General features: G+C 38.8%; 1 protein-coding gene across 2 annotated transcripts; it reads left to right on the forward strand.

Moving 5' to 3' along the window:
* The first annotated feature begins 308 nt into the window (after positions 1 to 308).
* Positions 309 to 20,843, forward strand: Idh3b (isocitrate dehydrogenase [NAD] subunit beta, mitochondrial). Of its 2 annotated transcripts, none has more exons than XM_076198791.1 (8): positions 309 to 364; positions 4,068 to 4,136; positions 7,201 to 7,215; positions 8,757 to 9,040; positions 14,561 to 14,867; positions 16,941 to 17,150; positions 17,300 to 17,455; positions 19,578 to 20,843. In XM_076198791.1, the coding sequence occupies exons 1-8, from the start codon at positions 332 to 334 to the stop codon at positions 19,653 to 19,655; spliced, it is 1,152 nt and encodes a 383-aa protein (XP_076054906.1). In that variant the 5' UTR covers positions 309 to 331; the 3' UTR covers positions 19,656 to 20,843. The 2 variants fall into 2 exon arrangements, with proteins under 2 accessions (XP_076054906.1, XP_076054905.1); XM_076198790.1 differs by having other exon boundaries at positions 20,090 to 20,843.
* The last annotated feature ends 642 nt before the right edge of the window (positions 20,844 to 21,485 follow it).

The raw sequence follows: 21,485 nt of genomic DNA on the forward strand, positions 1-21,485 counted from the left end.
TAGTATTTTTCGTGGTAAATTAAGTCCATTGATATATTTGAATTAATAAAAAAAAACATGCACTTATAATAACTATAATCCACATAACTTTCAGGAAACTGCAACAAGGAAAATTAAACTAATATTGTTACCCCTGTATATTCTCGTTTTCTCTCAAAGATTGGTAATAATATATATATATTTTCTAATGTTTCTGTTATAGATATAAAAACATTTGTAATGATAATTTTAATTTACATAGAATAATTATTTTAGTACCATACTCTTACGAATTCTTCTTACTTTCAAATACACAATTGCGTTTCATAGTAATTATTAGCAGTCGATTCCTATGGCGGTCGCTAGCAGAACGTTATTTTCCTTGGTAAGGTTATTCTGTTGTTATTACATACGTTTACCATAGTGCTTGATAAAAAGTATTAGTAGTGCAATGCAATACATATTATGTAGACATTTATTGACTATATTTCTTATTCTAATTTATGTAGTTCGTAAAGAAATGGGCCGGGATTGATCTCGTGGAGGTCTATTATGATGCAATCGAAATCAGCTGATCACTTTTAGACATGGAAAGGGAACTCTTTAATGAACATGGAAGAAAATTATAATATGCCAAGTGTTTTGCAGTACTATCCAAGAAGTCCTGTTCAAAACTTTAATTTTTTTATTAAATTTAAATGTACCCATTTAAACCTCGCACCTGAGATGGCTGCCTTCTATTTCTGGTTAGCAGTAGGCCTAAACAAACTATGTGTAAGGGCATTTATAGTGCCCTTGGTTTGATCTTGAATGGCTGTTGATGTTCTTACGGGGTTTAGTCTGTGTTTACTTTTCACACAGGTCGGACAGTTGCATATCGTCATAGCACTCTAGTGGGAAAACTGCGAATGCCAGATGTTACGTAATAGGAAGATGGCCGTAAAGATAGGAAAGCTTACAAGTAGGATAAAATTACATTATTTGATACCTTATATCCCACCCAGGGAATTGCTGTTTGTATTTCACGTAGTACTGCGAATAAGTAAAAGACTTAACAGTGTGGTAATAATATAAAATATGATCTTAGGGATAGAGAGCAAGGCTAATATGCAAATGTCATCTAAACTTGGGCATGTGTGAAGGGTATACAAGTTTTAGGCTTTAGTAAACAGAATGGTTTCTTGTGCAAATGAAGTTAAATATACATATATAAGTCTGCTCATGTTGGCCATAGTAGTAGTATTAGCAATGAAAATTTTTACAAAGTAAAAGAAAATGTTAGCTAGTAAAAGTTTAAAGGTAATGTCTAGTAATGATCCAAAATGTAGTAATGTTTAAGAACATTACCGGTAGGATTTCCTAACATTATCATGAAGGTAGAAATAAGCCTACTTGATTGAATAGTCAGGTTGATTGATATGAAAGGAATCTAAAAATGAGGAAATTGTTTCTTTTGGTGTTTAACTCGTCAAATTGTTTCTATGTATAATAATTTATCTAGCCACACTTTGTATAATTTATCTTAGCATGGTCTTCACAGATATAGGGCAAAAGAGGGCAGCTAGATTAATTCATATTCATAGATAGAATGCACAAATTAATTCCATATTTCCGAAGATATGCAACAAATTTGGATAGAGCTCAGCAGAGCCTTAATGAAAAGAATGTGTGATATTTTTTTTGTAGTTGTGCACATATACACAATATTGCATTAGAAAATTAATATTAATTTTGTAAATTATAATACATGAATGTAATATCCAATTTTCTTGGGGGAAATAAAGGTATTATTTTAGTCGTGCACACCTATGTGATATAGCATTGGAAAATTAAATATTAATTTTGTAAATTATAATACATGAATGTAAAATGCTATTTTATTTGCGGAAATAAAAAACAAAAAACAATCCGGATGCCATGCCAGTCCAGTCACTATCCAATGACAGCTTTCACATTGTGCACTGGGTGTTTGCCAACTCTAGGTGACGTTAATAAGCACTGTTACAAAGACAATAGGGCTTCCTTGGACTTTATGAGAGAACACAGGGTTCTGCCGTCAACATCCGTGATGATGACAATGACCAGGATGATCTTTAGTGTTTGAGGTACTTGATTACTGAATACTGGTTAGGTTACGTAGGTTAGGTTAGAATAGACGGATTTATCATTCTTTCATTTCTTCGACCTGTGCATCTATCAAAACAAACATGGCACATCATTCGGCCACTGCAACTTCGTTCATTAGTAAATAGGTTCTAACAACTTTTTTGTTATTGATTTCTGCCAAGAAAATTGCATATTATGTTGATCTGTTATACTTTACAATGATAGTAAATTTCTATTGCTATATCATGTAGGTTTGCACAACTAAAAATTTACCAAAATAGATTATACAAAACCTTGGTACAACCAAATCTACAAATGAACAAAGCCGCTAGGATATGGTAGAGATGCCATGTTATCATCTGTCCAGTCCAATCACTGTCAGTTAGACTGCTTTCATGTTGTGGACCGGGTATTCTCCAACTCCAGGTGATGTTCATAAGCACTGTTACTAAAACAATAGGGCTTCCTTGGGCTTATGAGAGAACATGGTGTTCTTCCAAGAAAATCGCATATTACGTTGATGTACAAAATTAATACAGTCGAACCTCGAAAGCCCAGACCCTCGTATGACCGGTCAAAATGAAAAAAGGGCGGACTTTTCAAGCAAAGTTCTCTATTTGTCTGGTAGGTGGCAGCGACGGCTGTACACGTGTACTCAAACCCGCCCCAGTCAAGCCGCCACCAGTGCTGCCATTTCATAGAATTTTGTACCAAAACGTAATAAAATAGCGGCATGTGGCAACTGCACAAGGACATGAGGAAATTTTTTCTACATATCAGCAGGCCGTTAAAAACATTAAAAAAATCAAACTTTTGTTTAAAAATCATAGAACTAGTTATCAAATAATAAATGGTACATCAAAATATAACTTTTATTGGTAATTCTTTTACTTATAAAATATTATACCCCAAAAGATACGTTTTTACTGTGTAGAAAAATTTTTACGCTAAAGTTTCAGCTTTCTTTTAGTGATAATAATATTAAAAAAAAATTATATCTTACTGAATATGTTAGGGTATGGGGGCCTTATATACATTCAAGGATAAAAAACTAGAACCAACATTTTGTCAAAGTTTGACAAGTATATCTTGCTATGAATGTCTGCACACGCCCGAGAAAAATGTATGCCCCGGTATGGCAACACGCCCATTCTACACGGCAGTGTAGAAAACGTGGCAACCCTGGCCGCCACCACTGTCCCGCAAGCATACCTTCCGATATTTACAGTGCACGTAATAAAAAATACAGTACAGTACACTGTATATACAGTACATTTACATGCCTGTATTACAGACTTATTAGTATTATAGTATTATTATTACAGTATTGTTATTATTACAATGTTAGAGTATTATTCTTATGTGTTTCTATGCCATATCATACATTACCTATATGTATACCACTACGAAAATCTACGGGTGTTAGGTCGATATTTTTGATGACCGGACTTTTGGCATGACCGGACCACCCTTCCCCCGAATTAGTCCGGGCTTTCGAGGTTCGACTGTAATTAATTTTCTATTGCTATATTTTTCAAATATGTAACTCAGTGGGGTCAATCTGTTGCCCCAGGTCTCTCTTGCAGAAAACACAGCTTCTAGGTACTGGGTAACTGGAAACATCTACTGGATTGGCCCACAAGTCATTTGAGGAAGAGATAGTAATTATAACAGTGGTGCATAGAGATGTCACTAGTCTCCAGATTATTGACTATGAAAAGTTATCAAGAGGGGTACAATATAGTTTTTTTTAAATATTAACTAGGGCATATATAACACAGATTTATTTTATTTATTTATTTATTATTATTATTATATATATATATTTTTTTTAAGATTAATTGATTGAGATGATAGTATCACCATCACATTGTAGATGGTATGTCATATTTAATCAATGTTGCCTTTAATGTGACTTTTTTCCCAGAATTTGTATTTTGTCACAAGTTCTTGTTTCTATTATGATAATTTGCATTTTACAGGCAAGGCCTTTGGCCTTTGGAATACAGTCATGTGGACTCCACCAAAGCTCAGCCAGATCTTCTGCAATTGTAAGTGTTTATATGCTTTTGCTTTATGTGTTTTTGTTTTCTCCAAAGGTAAAACTCATAGCCTTGAACATCACTGAATGTGGGAATCGATGCTTTTTCTCGAAAGAGTAAAAAAAAATCTTTCCGGCTAGAATGGCCAGTGGCTGCTTGGCAAATGATTGCTTGCTGAATTTGTATATATATTCCAAAGGCTTTTTCTCCTTTATTGGGGCAGTTGGCCAGATCAGAGCACACACCTACATCTTGCACAAATAAAGTCTGTTTCAGCACTTAGGAAGCACAGGGTTGTCCTGTCTCCAGTCACACTGCTTGGGCAAGAGCTCTGCAGTAGGAAGCTGATTTACCTCCATCACTTGATCATATGTCAGACCTCATTTTCATCCATTTGGAAGGATTTATGAAACATACGAGAGCATCCTTTTAGGTTGTCATCCATTCACAATGTTCATCCATTCACTCCTACATTTTGTGTTCTCTCTTTCCTCAAAATCTGTATCCACATACCCATTCAGTTAAAAGAATATACTTACACATACAATCTTCTTTTTATCCACCCCCAAATATACAGTTCTTATAGCACTTTTCATTCCACCCAGACATTTATTCACTTATAATTCAGCTCCACTTCTCAACTTTCTCTCCTCTCCCGTGTGCATTAATCTCATCACAGTGATTATTCTTTGTATATCATATCACTTTGTTTTTGTTCATAAGTAATAATAACTTTCCACTCTTGCGTACCTTTCCATGTTTAGTCACCAACTGCTTCTGTTTTGTCTCAAAATGAGCCCCAAGTGCATTGTCATCTACAAACAATAATTGGTTCTCTTCTAGTATCCCTCCATGCCCATTCACCAGTTTCAAACCACCTACCCAGTACTTTTATCTTTACCTCCCTTACCACCCAATCCATATACAAGTTGAACAACCATAGTAACATCCCACACCCTTAATGCATTCACTCTCCATTCTCAGTCCTCACATATGCCCTACTCCCCTTATAAAATTCTTTGATGGCCATAACAGATACCTCCCTATTACATACATTTGTAATATGCTCCACAAAGCATGTGTCAACCCTCTCCATCATATGTCTTTTTCAACTTCATGAATTCCCAGAAACAGCCTTACCTTTGGGTAAATACTTCTCACATACCTGTCTTTCTACACAAAATTTACATACAGTATTCCCTCGCCACTTCGCACTTCCCGTTTCGCGGCTTCAGTGCTTTGCGGGTTTTTCCAAAATATTCATAAAAAAATTCATAAAAAAAATAATCAAATTTTCTTAAAACTTACCATGCTAACACATGAATGTTGTGCCTTTCTTGTGTAAGTTTTGATAAATGATTAAAATTATAAATAATATTGCTAGAGGGAATTTTATCGGAAAAAACACTATCGGTGCGACGTTGCAAAGTCTTGCATTTTATGACCTATATATATCTTGATCTATTAAGATTTTACAAAAAAATGAAATTACACCCTGTTTTTATGGTATTTGAGATTTTACATACAAAAGCAGGTTAGTCTAGGTAAAGTATTAAGATCAGAAAACATTTGTGATGTCATCAATGACATCATACGGACTGACGGATGAAGAGACGGACACACATCGTTCAAATGCTCATGGAATATGGAAAATAATAATTTGATTATACTGTAAAAATATCAAGTCGATATATAAAAAAAATTATTAATATTTTTCTATCAGTGCGTCTGATCCCCCTTAATTACTGTATAATAAATGTTAATTACTGTATAAGGTTTTATAATTAACGATTTAAGTAAATACATGTACTGTTGTAATCTTTGTCTCAAATATGTAAAGTATAAATACTGTTTACATATTTTAAACATTCTGGTACCCACATACACATACACAAAAATTCTTGGGGGGGGAGCAAATCCTACTTCGCGATTTTTCACCTTTCGCGGGGCGGGGGGTCTGGTCCCTATTAACCGCGAAAAACGAGGGATCAGTGTGTATAATATATATATATATATATATATATATATATCACTCTTCAGTCCACACATCTTTTCTCTAAGCATTCCCTCAGATCTCCTTTAGAATTATCTGAATATATGCCCATATACCTCAACAACTGCACTCAACAGATTTATCCTATCCCCTTATATAGAAGGAATATATGTGTACTGTACTCTATATCACATAAATTCAAACAATATTTTAAAGATAAGTTTCATTGCTGCCACACATGCTTGTGTTAGTGCTGTAGCTTTGCTGTTCACAGATTGCTGTCATTGGCACAGACTGATATGAATATCGTTTAAGATTATGGAATTCATCTCTGAGAAAAAAATCATATCAATTTCATTATCTATAATGAGACCATTTGAAGAAGAAAATTGTATAAATTTCATTATCCATAATGAGACCATTTGCTAATACAGTATTTCTTTTTGTCCTTTTTGCAAGGAGCAAGAACAAATTTATACTGTTCTGCATATGATGAATATTATAATTTGGAATATGTTTTGCTTAATTAAGAAATTTTTACATTTTATGTCTTGGCTGATTTTTTCCAATAGATTAGTCAAAAGCATGTATGCTCTTTAATGTTATTTGGTCCCCATTTGTCACCAATGTTATTTCATTTGTATGTGCTTTGCATAAATGCATTGCCAGAACTGAGAATTGGGCATCAGTAGGTATAGGCCAACATGTGATAAAGCAATGTGAAGTGAGTGATAATTTTGAATCAAGATTATTTTTATTTGTAATTGAAGATTCTTACCTAGTGAGGTGGTTAGTGTACAGTCACTACTGGGCAGACTTCTGGACAGTACCAAGGTTGAAAAGTGTTTGCAAAATAATATTGTTTTGTATGGGATTCATTATTCTTTACAAACTCAAAGTTTGCATGAACACTTACAATATTGTTTTTGAAACTGTGCTCATATTGACATTTGTTAGTTGCTTTATCACTATGTGGCATTTGCACTTGATTCCAAAGCACTAACCACCATGTAAATGTTTATGTTAGAACACTTCTCAAAGCATTGAGAGCATTTACTTGTCTTTTGTTATGCAATCAAGGATAATGGCTTAGGGGTAAGTAGAGTATTATGGTTTTGTTCCTCAAAGGCATTTTATTTTATGCTGATTACTCTGTTGTTGTTTATTTTTTCTTGTAGAGTATAAAATGTATTTACATTTTTATATCTATTTATATGAACCTGTAGAATTAAAAAGATGGTGGCAACCCTTCCCTTAATATTAAAAACAACAATAAAAATGATTGGGAAAATATACCCAATTTAATCTACAAGGAGAAAAGTGGAAGGCATGTTTAAAGAAAGGTAAGGCAAACTCAAAACCTTGTCATTGTAGTCCAGTGCCTTTATATTAGTATTTTCTTATGATTACCTTTTATATTTTATCTGGTATTTCATTTCTTAGATTTAAAAATATAAAATGTGAGTATATCAGAGCTATCTTCATTAATTGTTATTTGGCCTAGTAATCCAGCATAGTAAGTGCTATCTTCTTCTGCATCAAGAATGTATTTAGTATCAAGACTGCAAATAGTGTAGTACAAAACCATAACAAAAAGATATGTGAATTCAGTAGACTCCCTCATATATCCTATGTTAGGATGGACAGGGATCCAGTATTTAGCTGGATTTGGGTTAGACATTTCTTGTAGCTTATCCTCATTTATCCTAACATTGGCATCCATAAGCCTAATGTGATTCTCTCTTTTTCTCTTATTGTTATAAGCAGCATTACTATTATCATTTTGATATTGATTATTATACCAGGTTTTTGTGTTGGTCTCAATTCCACTGTCAGAATCACTTCCCTTGTTGCATTCACCAATCTTGATCTGTCCCCTGTTTATTTTTATTTTTTTCTGTCAATAGGTTAACAGCACAGCATCACAGCTAACTTCTTAACCCTTCATCATGGTGACATACTTGATAGGTTTTGTTCTTGCCAGCAACAGACAGTTCTGTTTTGCTGAGGAGCTAGACTAAAGATTAAATTGGGTCTTGATAATCTGACCTGTATGCATTGGATATTAGACTACCCCTCCATTGAATAGAACCATCTGGCAAAAAGCAGAACATAATCTATTGAATATGGCACATTATAAAAAGGGTGAATGTCAGAGAAGTGCTGGGTACAGTGAATATTGTTAGCAGAATATTATTTGGGTAAGATTTTGTTAGGATTCTAACTGAGTGTTTAGTTCAGTTAACTTGTGGCTTATGAACTGCTTAGTCTCTTCTCTGCTGACTTGGTGCTGTGATGAAGATGAATGAAATAGCCTGAAGATAGCCAGAATAATAGGAAGAGTACCATCCAATACGGAAGGTGTTAAGTACCGTGAAGGATTAGTATCATGGCTCAAATTTTGCACCTCATGCCTCTCATATGGTAGTATACGTATAACAGTAACATTCTGTAGGTAGTACATGTAACCTTTAGTGAGTGAACATTATGGCGAGTTGCCATGAACAGAACATGCAGTTTTATATGCCTTATTCGTGTGGTAATGGACTTGTAAATGGTTTTGATTTTGGATGGATTATGGTGATTTACTCATGTATATAATATTAACACAATATATTTTCTGTGTTGACAAACAGCAAGCTCCAGTTAGCAAACCAGAGGGCCGCACATTGGCTACCCTTCTGCCAGGAGATGGCGTTGGCCCAGAGCTGTGTCAGGTGGTGCTGGATGTCTTCAAAGCAGCTGGTGTCCCAATTGACTTTGAAGAGAAATACCTTTCTGAGCTCTCTCCACAAAGGTCAGACAGGATTGAGGATGTGGTAGCCAGCATCCGGCAAAACCGTCTGTGCTTGAAAGGCATTCTGGCTACACCAGATTACAATGCTGAAGGAGATCTGAAGACCCTCAACATGAAACTTAGGTCTTTATTGGTTGATATTTGTGTACTGTATTTAGATTCTAGTTTGTTTTAAAATTTTCACTATTTCTATGAGAAGGTAGATTTTTAATGCAAATTAGTAGAAATTGAATAAATTTTGTTCAGAATAATTTTTGGGAAAGAATTCAAGGAGCAAGATTAGAAGATACCGCTAATACTTTATAAAGTAATGAATGCCATGAAAAGATTTACGGCAAGGTTCTTTTGCTGTAAAGTCGTATGATATTGGAATTTTGGGGAAAATGTAAACATTAAGGATTCTAGTGGTTCTACATACATACATATACCAAGGCTTTTTCCCCCTTACTAGGGAGGTAGCCAAAAAGGAAAAGGCATAAAATCATTCCCACCCATTCCATCCCTGAAAACACTCCACACCCCTCCACCTTCCCTCCCATCTTAGCACCTCCTAGATGACGGGTCATCCCTGCACCCTGTCCACTGCCCTGGGTCAGAAGTAGTGTCGCAAGACACAGCACATCCACAGCAAGGCCGCTTCATTAAATCGGCGACCCCCCCTCTCCGTCCCCCCATATAAAGGAGAAGACGGGGAGAAATCCCTTCGGGCTGCGTCAAAATTTTGTTCACACACACTACCTCACCCCCCATCCCCGTCCATTCCACCTCATGCATCACAACATCTTCCATATACAACCATTCTCCATTCACCCGTCTTCTGTCCTCTCCCGTCCTTCCTCAACAGACATTCCCCTCTTCCCCAAATCCCCCTTCACCCCATTCATCCATCTCATTCTAGGACATCCCCTCATGTTCACTCCCTCCACATCTGCCTTCCATACCTCCTTTACTAGTCTTTCTTCACTCATTCTTTCCATGTGTCCAAACCATCCTAATACTCTTTCATCAACCCTATCTCCCAACTCCCTTTCCACCCCTGTTCTCCTCCTCACCTCCTCATTTCTCACTCTATCTAGCCTAGTAACCCCCATCATACTTCTCAGACACTTCATCTCAAACACATTCAAACTCCTTCTCTCTTCCTCTCTTATGTTCCATGTTTCTGCTCCATACAGTGCTGTTGGCACAATTACTCCTTCATACAGTCTCCTCTTAGCATACATTCCCAAATTTCTATTCCTCGTTACATTTTTTAATCCACCAAGGCATTTACTCGCTTCTCTCAATCTACATTCTACCTCCACCTTCACTCCACCTTTTCCTGCCACATTTGCACCCAAGTATCTAAAACTATCCACTTCCTCCAGTTGCTCTCCCTTAATGCTCACTTCCAGATTACTGCCACTTTCACCCCTTGTACATCTCATCACCTTACTTTTGCCCACATTTATCTTCAGCTTTCTTCTATCACACACTCTCCCAAACTCTGTCACCAACTTCCTCAATCCCTCCTCCGATCCTGCCACAAGCGCAGTGTCGTCCGCAAACAACAGCTGGCTCACCTCCCACTTTTCTCCATTTTCTTTAACCATCTCCAATCCCTGACCCACTACCCTTGCATTTACCTCTCGCACTACCCCTTCCATGTATAAGTTGAACAGCCAGGGTGACATAACGCTTCCTTGACGAAGTCCCACCTTTACCTCAAACCACTCACTCTCTCCATTTCTAATCCTGACACAAGCTCTACTCTTCTCATAAAAACTCTTGACAGCTCCGAGAAGCTTTCCTCCTATCCTGTATATCCGCATAACCTCCCACAGTGCCTTTCTGTCTACCCTATCGTAAGCCTTTTCCAGATCCATAAAGGCCCAAAAAACATCCTTCCCCTTTCCTATAGCTTTCTCACATATCTGTCTTACCACAAAAACTGATCTACACAACCTCTACCTGTCCTAAATCCACACTGTTCCTCACCAATTACTCCTTCTGATCCTCTCCTAATCCTCTCAATCAAGATCCTCCCATAAACCCTCCCAACTACACTCAAGCTAATCCCTCTGAAACTACTACAGTACATTCACACTTGTCCCCCTTTCCCTTGTAAAGTGGAACCATACAAGCACTCCTCCAGTCCTCTGGCACTCTACCTTCTCTCCAGCAAACATTAAATAACCTCACCAGTAGGGTGGCACTGAAAAAATTATTTTCGATTTTTCTTGCTGCCTTTAACCAAGTTGTTTGTATAGTTGAAAAAATATTTCTCGCAAAATTTGAGTGAAATCGGTTAATATTTAGAACTGCCGCATCGATGTTGAAGTTTCGAGAATTGGTTATAAGGAAAGAAAAAGAGAAAACATCGGATAGAAAATTTGAACTAACTGAAACGGTCAATTTCTCTTCAAAAACAGAACAAATACAGAACAAAAAACAGAAGAAAGTCTCATCCTTGATCAATCAGCACTTCACTTGGAGGGATTTTCCTTCCGATGTTGCTCAACTACTTGAAGGATGAACTGATGCTGAGACTCATCTCTGGTCAACTGCAAATTGAAATCCTGCATCAAAGCGACACCTCTCTCGGCACGATCATTGATGACTCCAAGAGCTTTGGCACGTCGTTGACCAAGAAGGTATTGCGTATCATTTTTCCAGTCTTCCATCGGGAGTTCCAGGAACTTTCGACCACATCCAAGTCGATCGAGAAGAAGGGAACTCGCAGGCGTTGCAAAGTCTGAGAGCCTCTTGGACGTTGCTCCAGAAGGGTTCAACTTGATTCGTTTAGGGGGTTGCTTTCCTCCTTCCGCACCAACTTCCTTCATGGCTTTCGCAAGTTCTTCAAGAACCGTCTCTGGCGTTTCAAAATCAAAGAGAGCCAGGCCCACAAGGTGCTCGCTGAGGTACCAAAGGTGCCTTCCAAAGGTTCCAACAACGGCTTTTGAAAGCCCTTTGTCAACATCCTCATACTTCACGAGAGACTGGTAAAATCGAAGGTCTCTTGCTGGAGCTGCCGTAGCCTCTACAGCCGAGTACCATGCTGGCACATACAGAAACAGCACGAAGTTGATGAATCTTTTTAGTCCTTTTCTTTCTGAACTAGTGAGCTGGAACTGGTCCCTCAGAACCCAAATCTTCATTCCGTAGATCAGCGTCGCCATCCATCTGGCTCGGTGTAACGCTCCAGGGCGACGAAGATGTACCCCTCGAGGAGGCAAGCCTCCCAAAGTGATGAGAGAGAGTTCCAGCAGTTCCTTGTAGTCATCACGCGGTTGACTTTTGGTGAGATGTCGACCAAAGAGCTCCAGAAATTCCTTTCGCTTTTCGAGAAGAGGGGCAACAATCTCCTCGTCGAGAAGAGGGCGAACGTCTTCTGATGTCGTTGCCAGGAACATCCATTGGTTCTTGAATCTTGAGAATAGAACTATCTCAGGTCCCGTCGACGGTCCCATACATTCTGTGAAGGCTTTCATTGCAACGAGTTCATGCATGTGATGTCGGCACGCAAGATTGAGAAGCTGTCGTCCAAGCGCTTGCTCTAGAAGGATGCACGTTCCTCCAATGATCCCCGTGTTCGAAGCCGTGGTATCGAAGCCGAGCCCAATTACACGGTCTTCAAGGCCCCAGTCCTGTAAAGCTTCCATCACAGCGTCAGCCTGGGCTTTTCCGGTTCCAGACGGGAGCATAGGTACACCAAGAAGCTTGTCCACTCCATCTCCCGAGGCCAAGATGGCTAAGCGATCCACAACTCCGCCAGTGACATGTGGAACGATTTTTCCGTCCCAGTGGACAATCAGTGGAGTGTCTGGAGAGAAGTTCTTTTTTATCTCTTCTGCCAACAAAGCTCGATGGGACCTTCGGGATCGACGGATAGACTCTCGATTCAGTGCGAGTGTTGCTTTATCATGTCCCAGACTGGAGACAGTTGCTTCTACCAGATGAACAGCACCCCGATTGCTTGTTTTCGATGTGGCAGTTCTTAATATGCACCGATTAAGCTGAAAATTTACGTAACTTATTTTCGTATGAATACCTATGATCCCACAAAGGGCCGTATGAAAATTCCAACTTTTAAAAATTACCCCCATGTTCAGTGCCACCCTACTCACCAGCCAGTCCACCATCACTGTATCTCCTTTTTTAAGACATTCTGCATGGCATCCATCCTGACCAGGTGCCTTACCTGCTTTCATTATCTTAACTGCTGCCTTCACTTCATCCTTCCTTATTTCTCCTCCATTTTCCTCACTCATCACTCATTTTCTTAGCATTTCCCACTGCAGCTATCTTTCCCTCCCTATCCTCCTTCACATTTAGCAACTCCCTTTAATATTCTGCCCATCTTCCCCTTACTGCCTTCTCTTCCATTATCATCTCTCCATCTGCACCTTTTACCTTTTCTTCTCTACTTGATTCGCCTCCTCTTTCTCTCTTAATTTCTCTCCAAAACATCTTTTTATTACTTTCAATATTTTCTGTCATACTCTTACCCCACTTCACATCTGCTCTCCTCTTTGCCTCCTTTACCTTTTTCTTTACTTCTCTTTTCTTTTCTTTGTACATCTCATATGCCTCCCTCGTCCTATTTTGTAACCAATCTGTGTAAGCTTGCTTCTTCTCTTTTACAACCTTCTTCATTTCCTCATCCCACCATTCACTACCCTTCCTTCTATTTCCTCCTGTTCTTCTTGTTCCACACACCATCTTTGCACACTTTGTGACTCCCTCCTTGATCCATCCCAATTCCTCCTTCACACCTACCTCCACTCTATCCTTCACTCCCTCCCACTCCTCCTTCAGCTTCTTGTACTCCTTCTCCTTTTCCTCTTCATTTAAAGAGTTCACTCTAAGCACCTCCCTACCTTTTGTCTCTTTCCTCTTTCTCCATCTGTCCTCCACTCTCAACTTACCTTCCACCAGAAAATGATCTGATATTCCCCCACCCTCTCCCCTTAGTACAAAAACCTCGTTAGGACCATGTTTTGCAACCAAGTAAGGGTTAGTGAAGAGTGGGCAAAAATGAAATAAGTAATACGATAAGATATGTCATTCCATTTAGAAACTATGGTTAACACTGAAGTTAACATATTTTACACTAATAAAACATAAAGTAACTAAAATAACAAAGGTCTGACTGGGAGGTCACATGGCAAACTTAACTGGCTCCCTTGGAAGGTTGTGACAAAGTGATGGAGAGATACTGGGATCTCTGAGAAGAGTGAGCCATGAAACCTGCCAGTCCCCCTTTTAAACAACCACTGACCCCATGCTGACCCAACCTCACCTGTAGTCAACTTTTCTTGGCCATGTCAATCATCATTACCAGCAAAGTTAGGTCCAGTACACGCCAACTCTAAATACATATATTTTGCACTGAGCATAATTGCATGCCTGTATGTATATGTGCATACCAATATATATATATATATTTGTATATACACACACACACAGTCTGTCAGCTTGAAGCTTGGTTGTGCTTTTGTTTTCCCACACATTACATGTTCCCCAAGTTGTATTCTTTTGACCGGGTATATCATTTTCTTATGAAAAGAAAATAGAGTAGTAGGTCTTAAACTGGGAGTTATCTCATAAAAGTACAGTTACCATAATTGATTAGTTGTAATTTTTTTCCCCTTTTTTCTTTAGGGATGAATTGGACCTCTATGCTAATGTCGTCACCATCAAGTCACTACCGGGCCTAAATGTCCGGCACAAGAATGTGGATATGGTGGTAATACGAGAGCAGACAGAAGGAGAATACTCAGCTCTTGAGCACGAAAGTGTAACTGGTGTTGTAGAGTGCTTAAAAATCATGACGAGGGAAAAGTGCCGGAGAATTGCAAAGTTTGCCTTTGATTATGCAACAAAGAATGGTAGGAAGAGAGTGACTGCTGTTCACAAAGCCAACATCATGAAGTTAGGAGATGGACTCTTCCTCAAATGCTGTGAAGAGGTATGACCTGTCTTTTTACATATATGATTTATATATGAGATCATCTTGTATTGATCCCTTCACTACCAAGGTAATGCAATAGAGACAAGTAAAATGTTATTGTGGGAACCGGAATAAATGTTTAAAGTGTTGTTAAGCAATATGGAATGATGAATAGTATTTACATGGAGGTATTTTATTTTATTTTTTATTTATTCATTCACCAGGGATGTGACATTTTGCCATGACCATTCAATGTATACATAGATGGGGTGGTATGGGATGTAAAAGCAAGGGTAATGGGCCAGGAATTGGATATGGTTAAAGAAAATGGGAGATAAGCCAGTTGTTGTTTGCTGACAACACTGCACTTGTAGCAGGATCAGAGAGATTAAGGAAGTTAGTGACAGAGTTTGGGAAGGTGTGTGAAAGAAGGAAGTTGAAAATAAATGTGGGTAAAACTAAGGTGGTAAGATGTACAAGGGGAGAAGATGGCAACAAATTAGAAGTGAGTATTAAGGGAGAGAGACTGGAGGAAGTGGATAGCTTTAGATACTTGGGGGTCCATGTGGCATGAACAGGAGTGGAGGTGGAGGTAGAATGTATATTGAGAGAAGCAAGTAAATGCCTTGGTGGATTAAAAAATGTAAGGAGAGATATATATTTGGGAATGGATGCTAAGAGGAAATCATATGAATTGGTGATTGTCCCAACAGCACTGTATGGTCCAGAAGAAACAGAACATAAGAAAGAAAAAGTTTAAATGTGTTCGAGATGAAATGTCTGAGAAGTATGGTAGGGGTTACTAGGATGGATGGAATGAGAAATGAGGAGGTGAGGAGGAGATAGGGTCAGTGAAAAAGTATTGGGATGGTTTGGATACATGGAAAGAATGAGTGAAGAAAGATTAGTAAAAGAGATGTGGAAGGCAGAGGTGGAGGGAGTGAACATGAGTGGGTGACCAAGGATGAGATGGATGGATGGGATAAAAGGACCATTGGGAAAGGGGGATGTCTGTTGAGGAAGGAAGGGAGAAGACAGAAGATAGGGATGAGTGGAGAATGGTTGTGTATGGTTGATGCTTTGATGCATGGGAGTGGTTGGGGGATGAGAGAGTTGAGTATGTGTGAATGATATTTTGATGCAGCCCAAAGGGATTTCTTCCTGACATCTCATTTTCTGCATGAGTGGATGGAAACAAGGGGGTTGCTGATTAAATGTAGTGGCCTTGCTGTGGATGTGCTGTGTCTTGCTGTATTGCTTCAGACCCAGGGCAGTGATTGAGATGCAGGGATGACCCTTGTAAGGGAGGAAAAGCCCTTGGTATATGTATGTATTTATTTATTTTTATTTTTTGTGATACTGGCAAGTACATACATACATATACCAAGGCTTTTTCCCCCCTTACAAGGGGGGTAGCCAAAAAGAAAAAGGCACAAAATCATTCCCACCCATTCCATCCCCGAATACACTCCACACCCCTCCACCCTCCCTCCCATCTCAGCACCTCACACATACTACCTCACCCCCCATCCACCCGCCCATTCCACCTCATGCTATCACATCATCCATATACAACCATTCTCCATTCACCCCTGTCTTCTGTCCTCTCCCGTCCTTCCTCAACAGACATTCCCCTCTTCCCCAAAGCCCCCTTCACCCCATCCATCCACCTCATCCTAGGACGCCCCCTCATGTTCACTCCCTCCACATCTGCCTTCCATACCTCTTTTACTAGTCTTTCTTCACTCATTCTTTCCATGTGTCCAAACCATCCTAATATTCTTTCATCAACCCTATATCCCAGCTCCCTTTCCACCCCCGTTCTCCTCCTCACCTCCTCATTTCTCATTCTATCTAGCCTAGTAACCCCCATCATACTTCTCAGACACCTCATCTCAAACACATTCAAACTCCTTCTCTCTTCTTCTCTTATGTTCCATGTTTCTGCCCCATACAGTGCTGTTGGCACAATCACTCCTTCATACAGTCTCCTCTTAGCATCCATTCCCAAATGTCTATTCCTCAATACACTCTTTAATCCACCAAGGCATTTACTCTGGCAAGTGATAATTAAAATTTTTCTATTTGCAGGTTGCTCAATTGTACCCCAAAATTGAATTCACCAACATGATTATTGACAACTGTACCATGCAAATGGTATCAAATCCCCACCAGTTTGATGTTCTTGTTCTTCCAAACCTATATGGCAACATTGTGGATAACCTTGCTGCTGGACTTGTGGGCGGAGCTGGAGTGGTAGCTGGAGCCTCATACTCCTCCAGTTGTGTTGTATTCGAACCCGTCAGTTTCATTTGAATTCATAATTTGTCAAAATGAAGTTAACTTAAATGAAATCAATTAGTGCTTAATTCTTTCTAGTTCATTATATATAATAATTATCATGCATTACGTATAATAATTATTATGGTTTGCTTTTATGACATTTCCAGGGTGCTCGTCATACCTTCAGTGAAGCCGTTGGCAAGAATGTTGCTAATCCCACTGCTATGCTCCTCTGTGCAGCAAACATGCTTAAACATGTCAACCTTGAATACTACGGTGATATGATCCAAAGTGCTGTGGACCGTGTTATTCGTGCAGGGAAGGTAAGGACAAGAATGGAAGCTAGTGAAAGTCTGGCTTTCCATATGCTTACTTTCACCCACTTCTCTTGACTTACAAAATCCCATTACCCATGTCCCAGTGATGAAACTCCACCCTCTCCTTCCTTTTACTCGTTCCTATCACCTGCTCCTTAAAATCCCCAATACCAGTCACAGAAACTTCTTACCATCATTGTTTCATCCCCTGTCCACATATTTTATGTGTATGTTCTGCTGGGGGATGGGCTGATGAACCTATCTTCCCATGAAAATACATACATATACCAAGGCTGTTTCCCCCTCACAAGGGAGGTAGCCAAAAAGGAAAAGGCATAAAATCATTCCCACCCATTTCATCCCTGAATACACTCCACACCCCTCCACCCTCCCTCTCATCTTAGCACCTCCTGGATGATGGGTCATCCCTGCACCTTGTCCACTGCCCTGGGTCAGAAGCAGTGTCGCAAGACACAGCACATCCACAGCAAGGCCGCTTCATTAAATCGGCGAACCCCCCCCCCCTCTCCGTCCCCCCATGTATAAAGGAGAAGACGGGGAGAAATCCCTTCGGGCTGCGTCAAAAATTGTTCACACATACTACCTCACCTCCCATCCCCCCGCCCATTCCACCTCATTCCACCACCCCCATGAAAATAGTTTGATAATAATCTTCACTGAAATACTATAGATGGTGATAGGGCCTAGATTTGGAGAGAAAAAAATTATGCATATATATATATATATATATATATATATATATATACATACATACATATACCAAGGGCTTTTTCTCCCTTACAAGGGAGGTAACCAAAGTCAAAAGCATGAATCCACTCCCATCCATTTCATCCCCACATAATCCACTCCCATTCGTCACCCCTCCCACTTTTCTAGACTCCTCCTGATCATCCCTGGATCTTGCCCACTGCCCTGGGTCAGAAGCAATGCAGCAAGACACAGCACATCCACAGCAAGGCTGTTTCATTAATTGGCAATCCCCCTTCTCTGTCCTCTCATGCAGTAAAAGAGCCCTTCAGGCTGCATCAAAATATCATTCACACATACTCCGTCACCCCCTCCTCCGCCCTCATGATACCATCATCTATACACAACCATTCACCACTCAACCCTATCTTTTGGCTTCTCCCTTTCTTAACAGACATCCTCTTTCCCAATGCCCCCCCCCCCCCCATACCCCATCTATCCATCCTTGGTCACCCCATCAGGTTCACTACCTCCACCTCTACCTTCCACATTTTTTTTACTAATCTTTCTTCACTCATTCTTTCCATGTGTCCAAACCATCCCAATATTCTTTCATCAACCCTGTCTCCCAACTCCCTTTCCACCACTGCTCTCCTCCTCCTCACCTTGTTTCTCACTCTATCCAGCCTAGTAACCCCCTACCATGCTTCTCAGGCACATCTCAAACACATTTATGCTCTTCATCTCTTATGTTCCATGTGTCTGCCCCATACAGTGCTGCTGACACAAACACCCGTTCATACAACAATAGGCCCCAGATTTGAAGAAAAAATAAATGTAAATTTGGAAAACTTGCCCAGTCCACACATTGTTTACTTTGTGGTTTTCAGGAATTAATTAGATGTAGCTTAGAGATTATGGTGCCATATTGTACAGCTACCTCTCATTTTACACACATTTATTTAACTTTTTTTTAATATACATACATACATTTTTTTAACACTTTAAATAATGGGAGGGAGCCATTTACAATTGAAGAAGAGAGATGAAGTCTACTGATCAAGCTTCACTTACAAGTCAATAGCTGGCACCACTCAATTTTACATATGTGCTCACAAAAATATTGTGTTTTTGGTCATTGCCCATGCATGACTTTACAACTTTTGCAATATGAAGCACTTTGCTTCTTAATAGTACTATGTGATAAAAGTATGATATTGACAAGTGATAATGTTGGAAATACCATTACAAAGCATGCTATGTATTGCTATGTTACTCATGTAATGTAATCCTGTATATTTACATTTGAATTACAATTTTTGCACAGCATAAACTCATGGAATGTAACCCTTGCATAAAGACAGATGTGGTTGTATTTGCATTTAAAGTTACTTAAAATGTTTTTTCTTCTCTGTTACAGGTAAGAACCAAGGATATGGGGGGCTATAGTACTACTTCAGCGTATGGAAATGCTGTGATTGCGAACCTGCAGATGTAAAAAAGAAATAAAAAGAGTCCTAATGCAGCTCTATAGTCTGGCTGCTTCTGTCAAGTTGTGGACATCTAGTCATACATATTAAACTGTACACATGAAATGTAATGTCTGTAGATATTTGAATAGTACACCTGAATGGGTAGTCACTTTGTAGTCAGTAGTTTAATTTAACATTTAATTTTGCTAATTATATATTTATTTAAATGCTGCATGAGTTATGTGTTTCTTCATAAGTAAGGAGAGCATATCATATCATTTATTTACTTCCAATCATGATTATGTGCACTCATGAAAAAATCAACAGAACTGATTTCGCTTGTTTACTAATTTGATTGCACTTAAATTTTAATTTTAATTACTTCCATTAACCATATTGGAAAATTGAAGTATTAAGACTTTATTGCATGCTTCCATTAATCTTGTACTTTGCTATTTAGGTCAGAACAAAGGATATGGGTGGTCACTCCACCACCCTTGACTTCTCTATGGCTGTTATGAACAACCTGTACTACTGAAAGCTTCCATCTTTGCAACAATGTGTCCGTGTCCGACATAACCATGTGGTAAAGAACTACTGCTACATTTTCAACATTTTGTATCCACCTGACTGACCCACCTTCCTTTCAAAATCAAAATCAGATGCAAGGGAGGAATGCAGCCTGAATAAAAGAATTTTTATTTTTTTAGCATTGCTACATGGAATATTTAGATACGAGAGAACAATAGAAACCACATAGTAGTAATATTTGTAGACATAACCAGCATGTTTGCTACTGACACCAAAGAATGGAATGATACGTAATACTATTGTAGATTTGTTATGGTTCGTAGATGAAGATAACTTAAAGCAATGTTAAATCTGTCAGTATCTGCTGCAGACATAATTTTGTTACAGCAAATATCAGACAATTTGAGAAGGGTGGGGATGATCCTCTCCCATGACTTGTCACACCAATTTGCAGGTAATGGCTGATTTGATCAAAATAATCACGTAAGTGAATGGTTGAATGTTAACATGAACTCCCTCTCTCAGAGGAGGCAGAGGTGGTGCCTCCTCACAGAGGACTTTTTGAGATATGGTAATTTAATCTAGCATTCCCTTACTATGAACTCACTTGCTAGACAGGATTCAAATTTCCACCCTTCCTGGACTTTGCCACTAATAGCAACACTCAAGCCTGTTAAATAAATTGGTTATTTTTATGCAATAAGATAATTATTCCAGAGCTCATTCAGTCCTAGGTTGGTCCCTGAACTGAAGCATTGTCTGATGTTTGCTGTAGCAAAATTTGTGCCATGCACTACAGTATTGAAAAGGTTATCAGTGAAACTGGAAAGATAAAGATCTGTTTAGTACTGCAAAGATACTATTGGTTGTACTAATACCAGAATTTTTAGTATGATTTCATCTACAAAGAATGTTCTCTAATTCCATAGTACTTATATATGTCTACCTAATACTTTAAAACAGTATTTAGTTTGGGTAAGGAGGAATAGGTATTAGTCAGTAGCTGAAAGCTGAGAAATGGCCTAAGGCCTTTTGTAAATAAATGTAATTAAAGATGTCAAACAGAATGGATGTATTTGTAACCTTGGAGTTTGAAACATGAGGCAACCAGCGATAGGCACAATATCTGGCAGAGTAGGGTAATAGTGGAGTAACTGGTGAGGTTGTTCAATGTTTCTATAGGAAGGAAATGTCATACAGGGTGTCTCAAGAAATATATTCTTTAAAATATTTCGTATCACTCAGATTCATTGATCTGCATTATTAGCTGTGTTTGAAAAATTGTGGTTATCAGTTTGAACATTGGCAAACACACAATTGGATTA

The sequence above is a fragment of the Oratosquilla oratoria genome, chromosome 15, assembly GCF_046742065.1.
Source record: "Oratosquilla oratoria isolate Oo_2021 chromosome 15, ASM4674206v1, whole genome shotgun sequence".
Taxonomy (NCBI): domain Eukaryota; kingdom Metazoa; phylum Arthropoda; class Malacostraca; order Stomatopoda; family Squillidae; genus Oratosquilla; species Oratosquilla oratoria.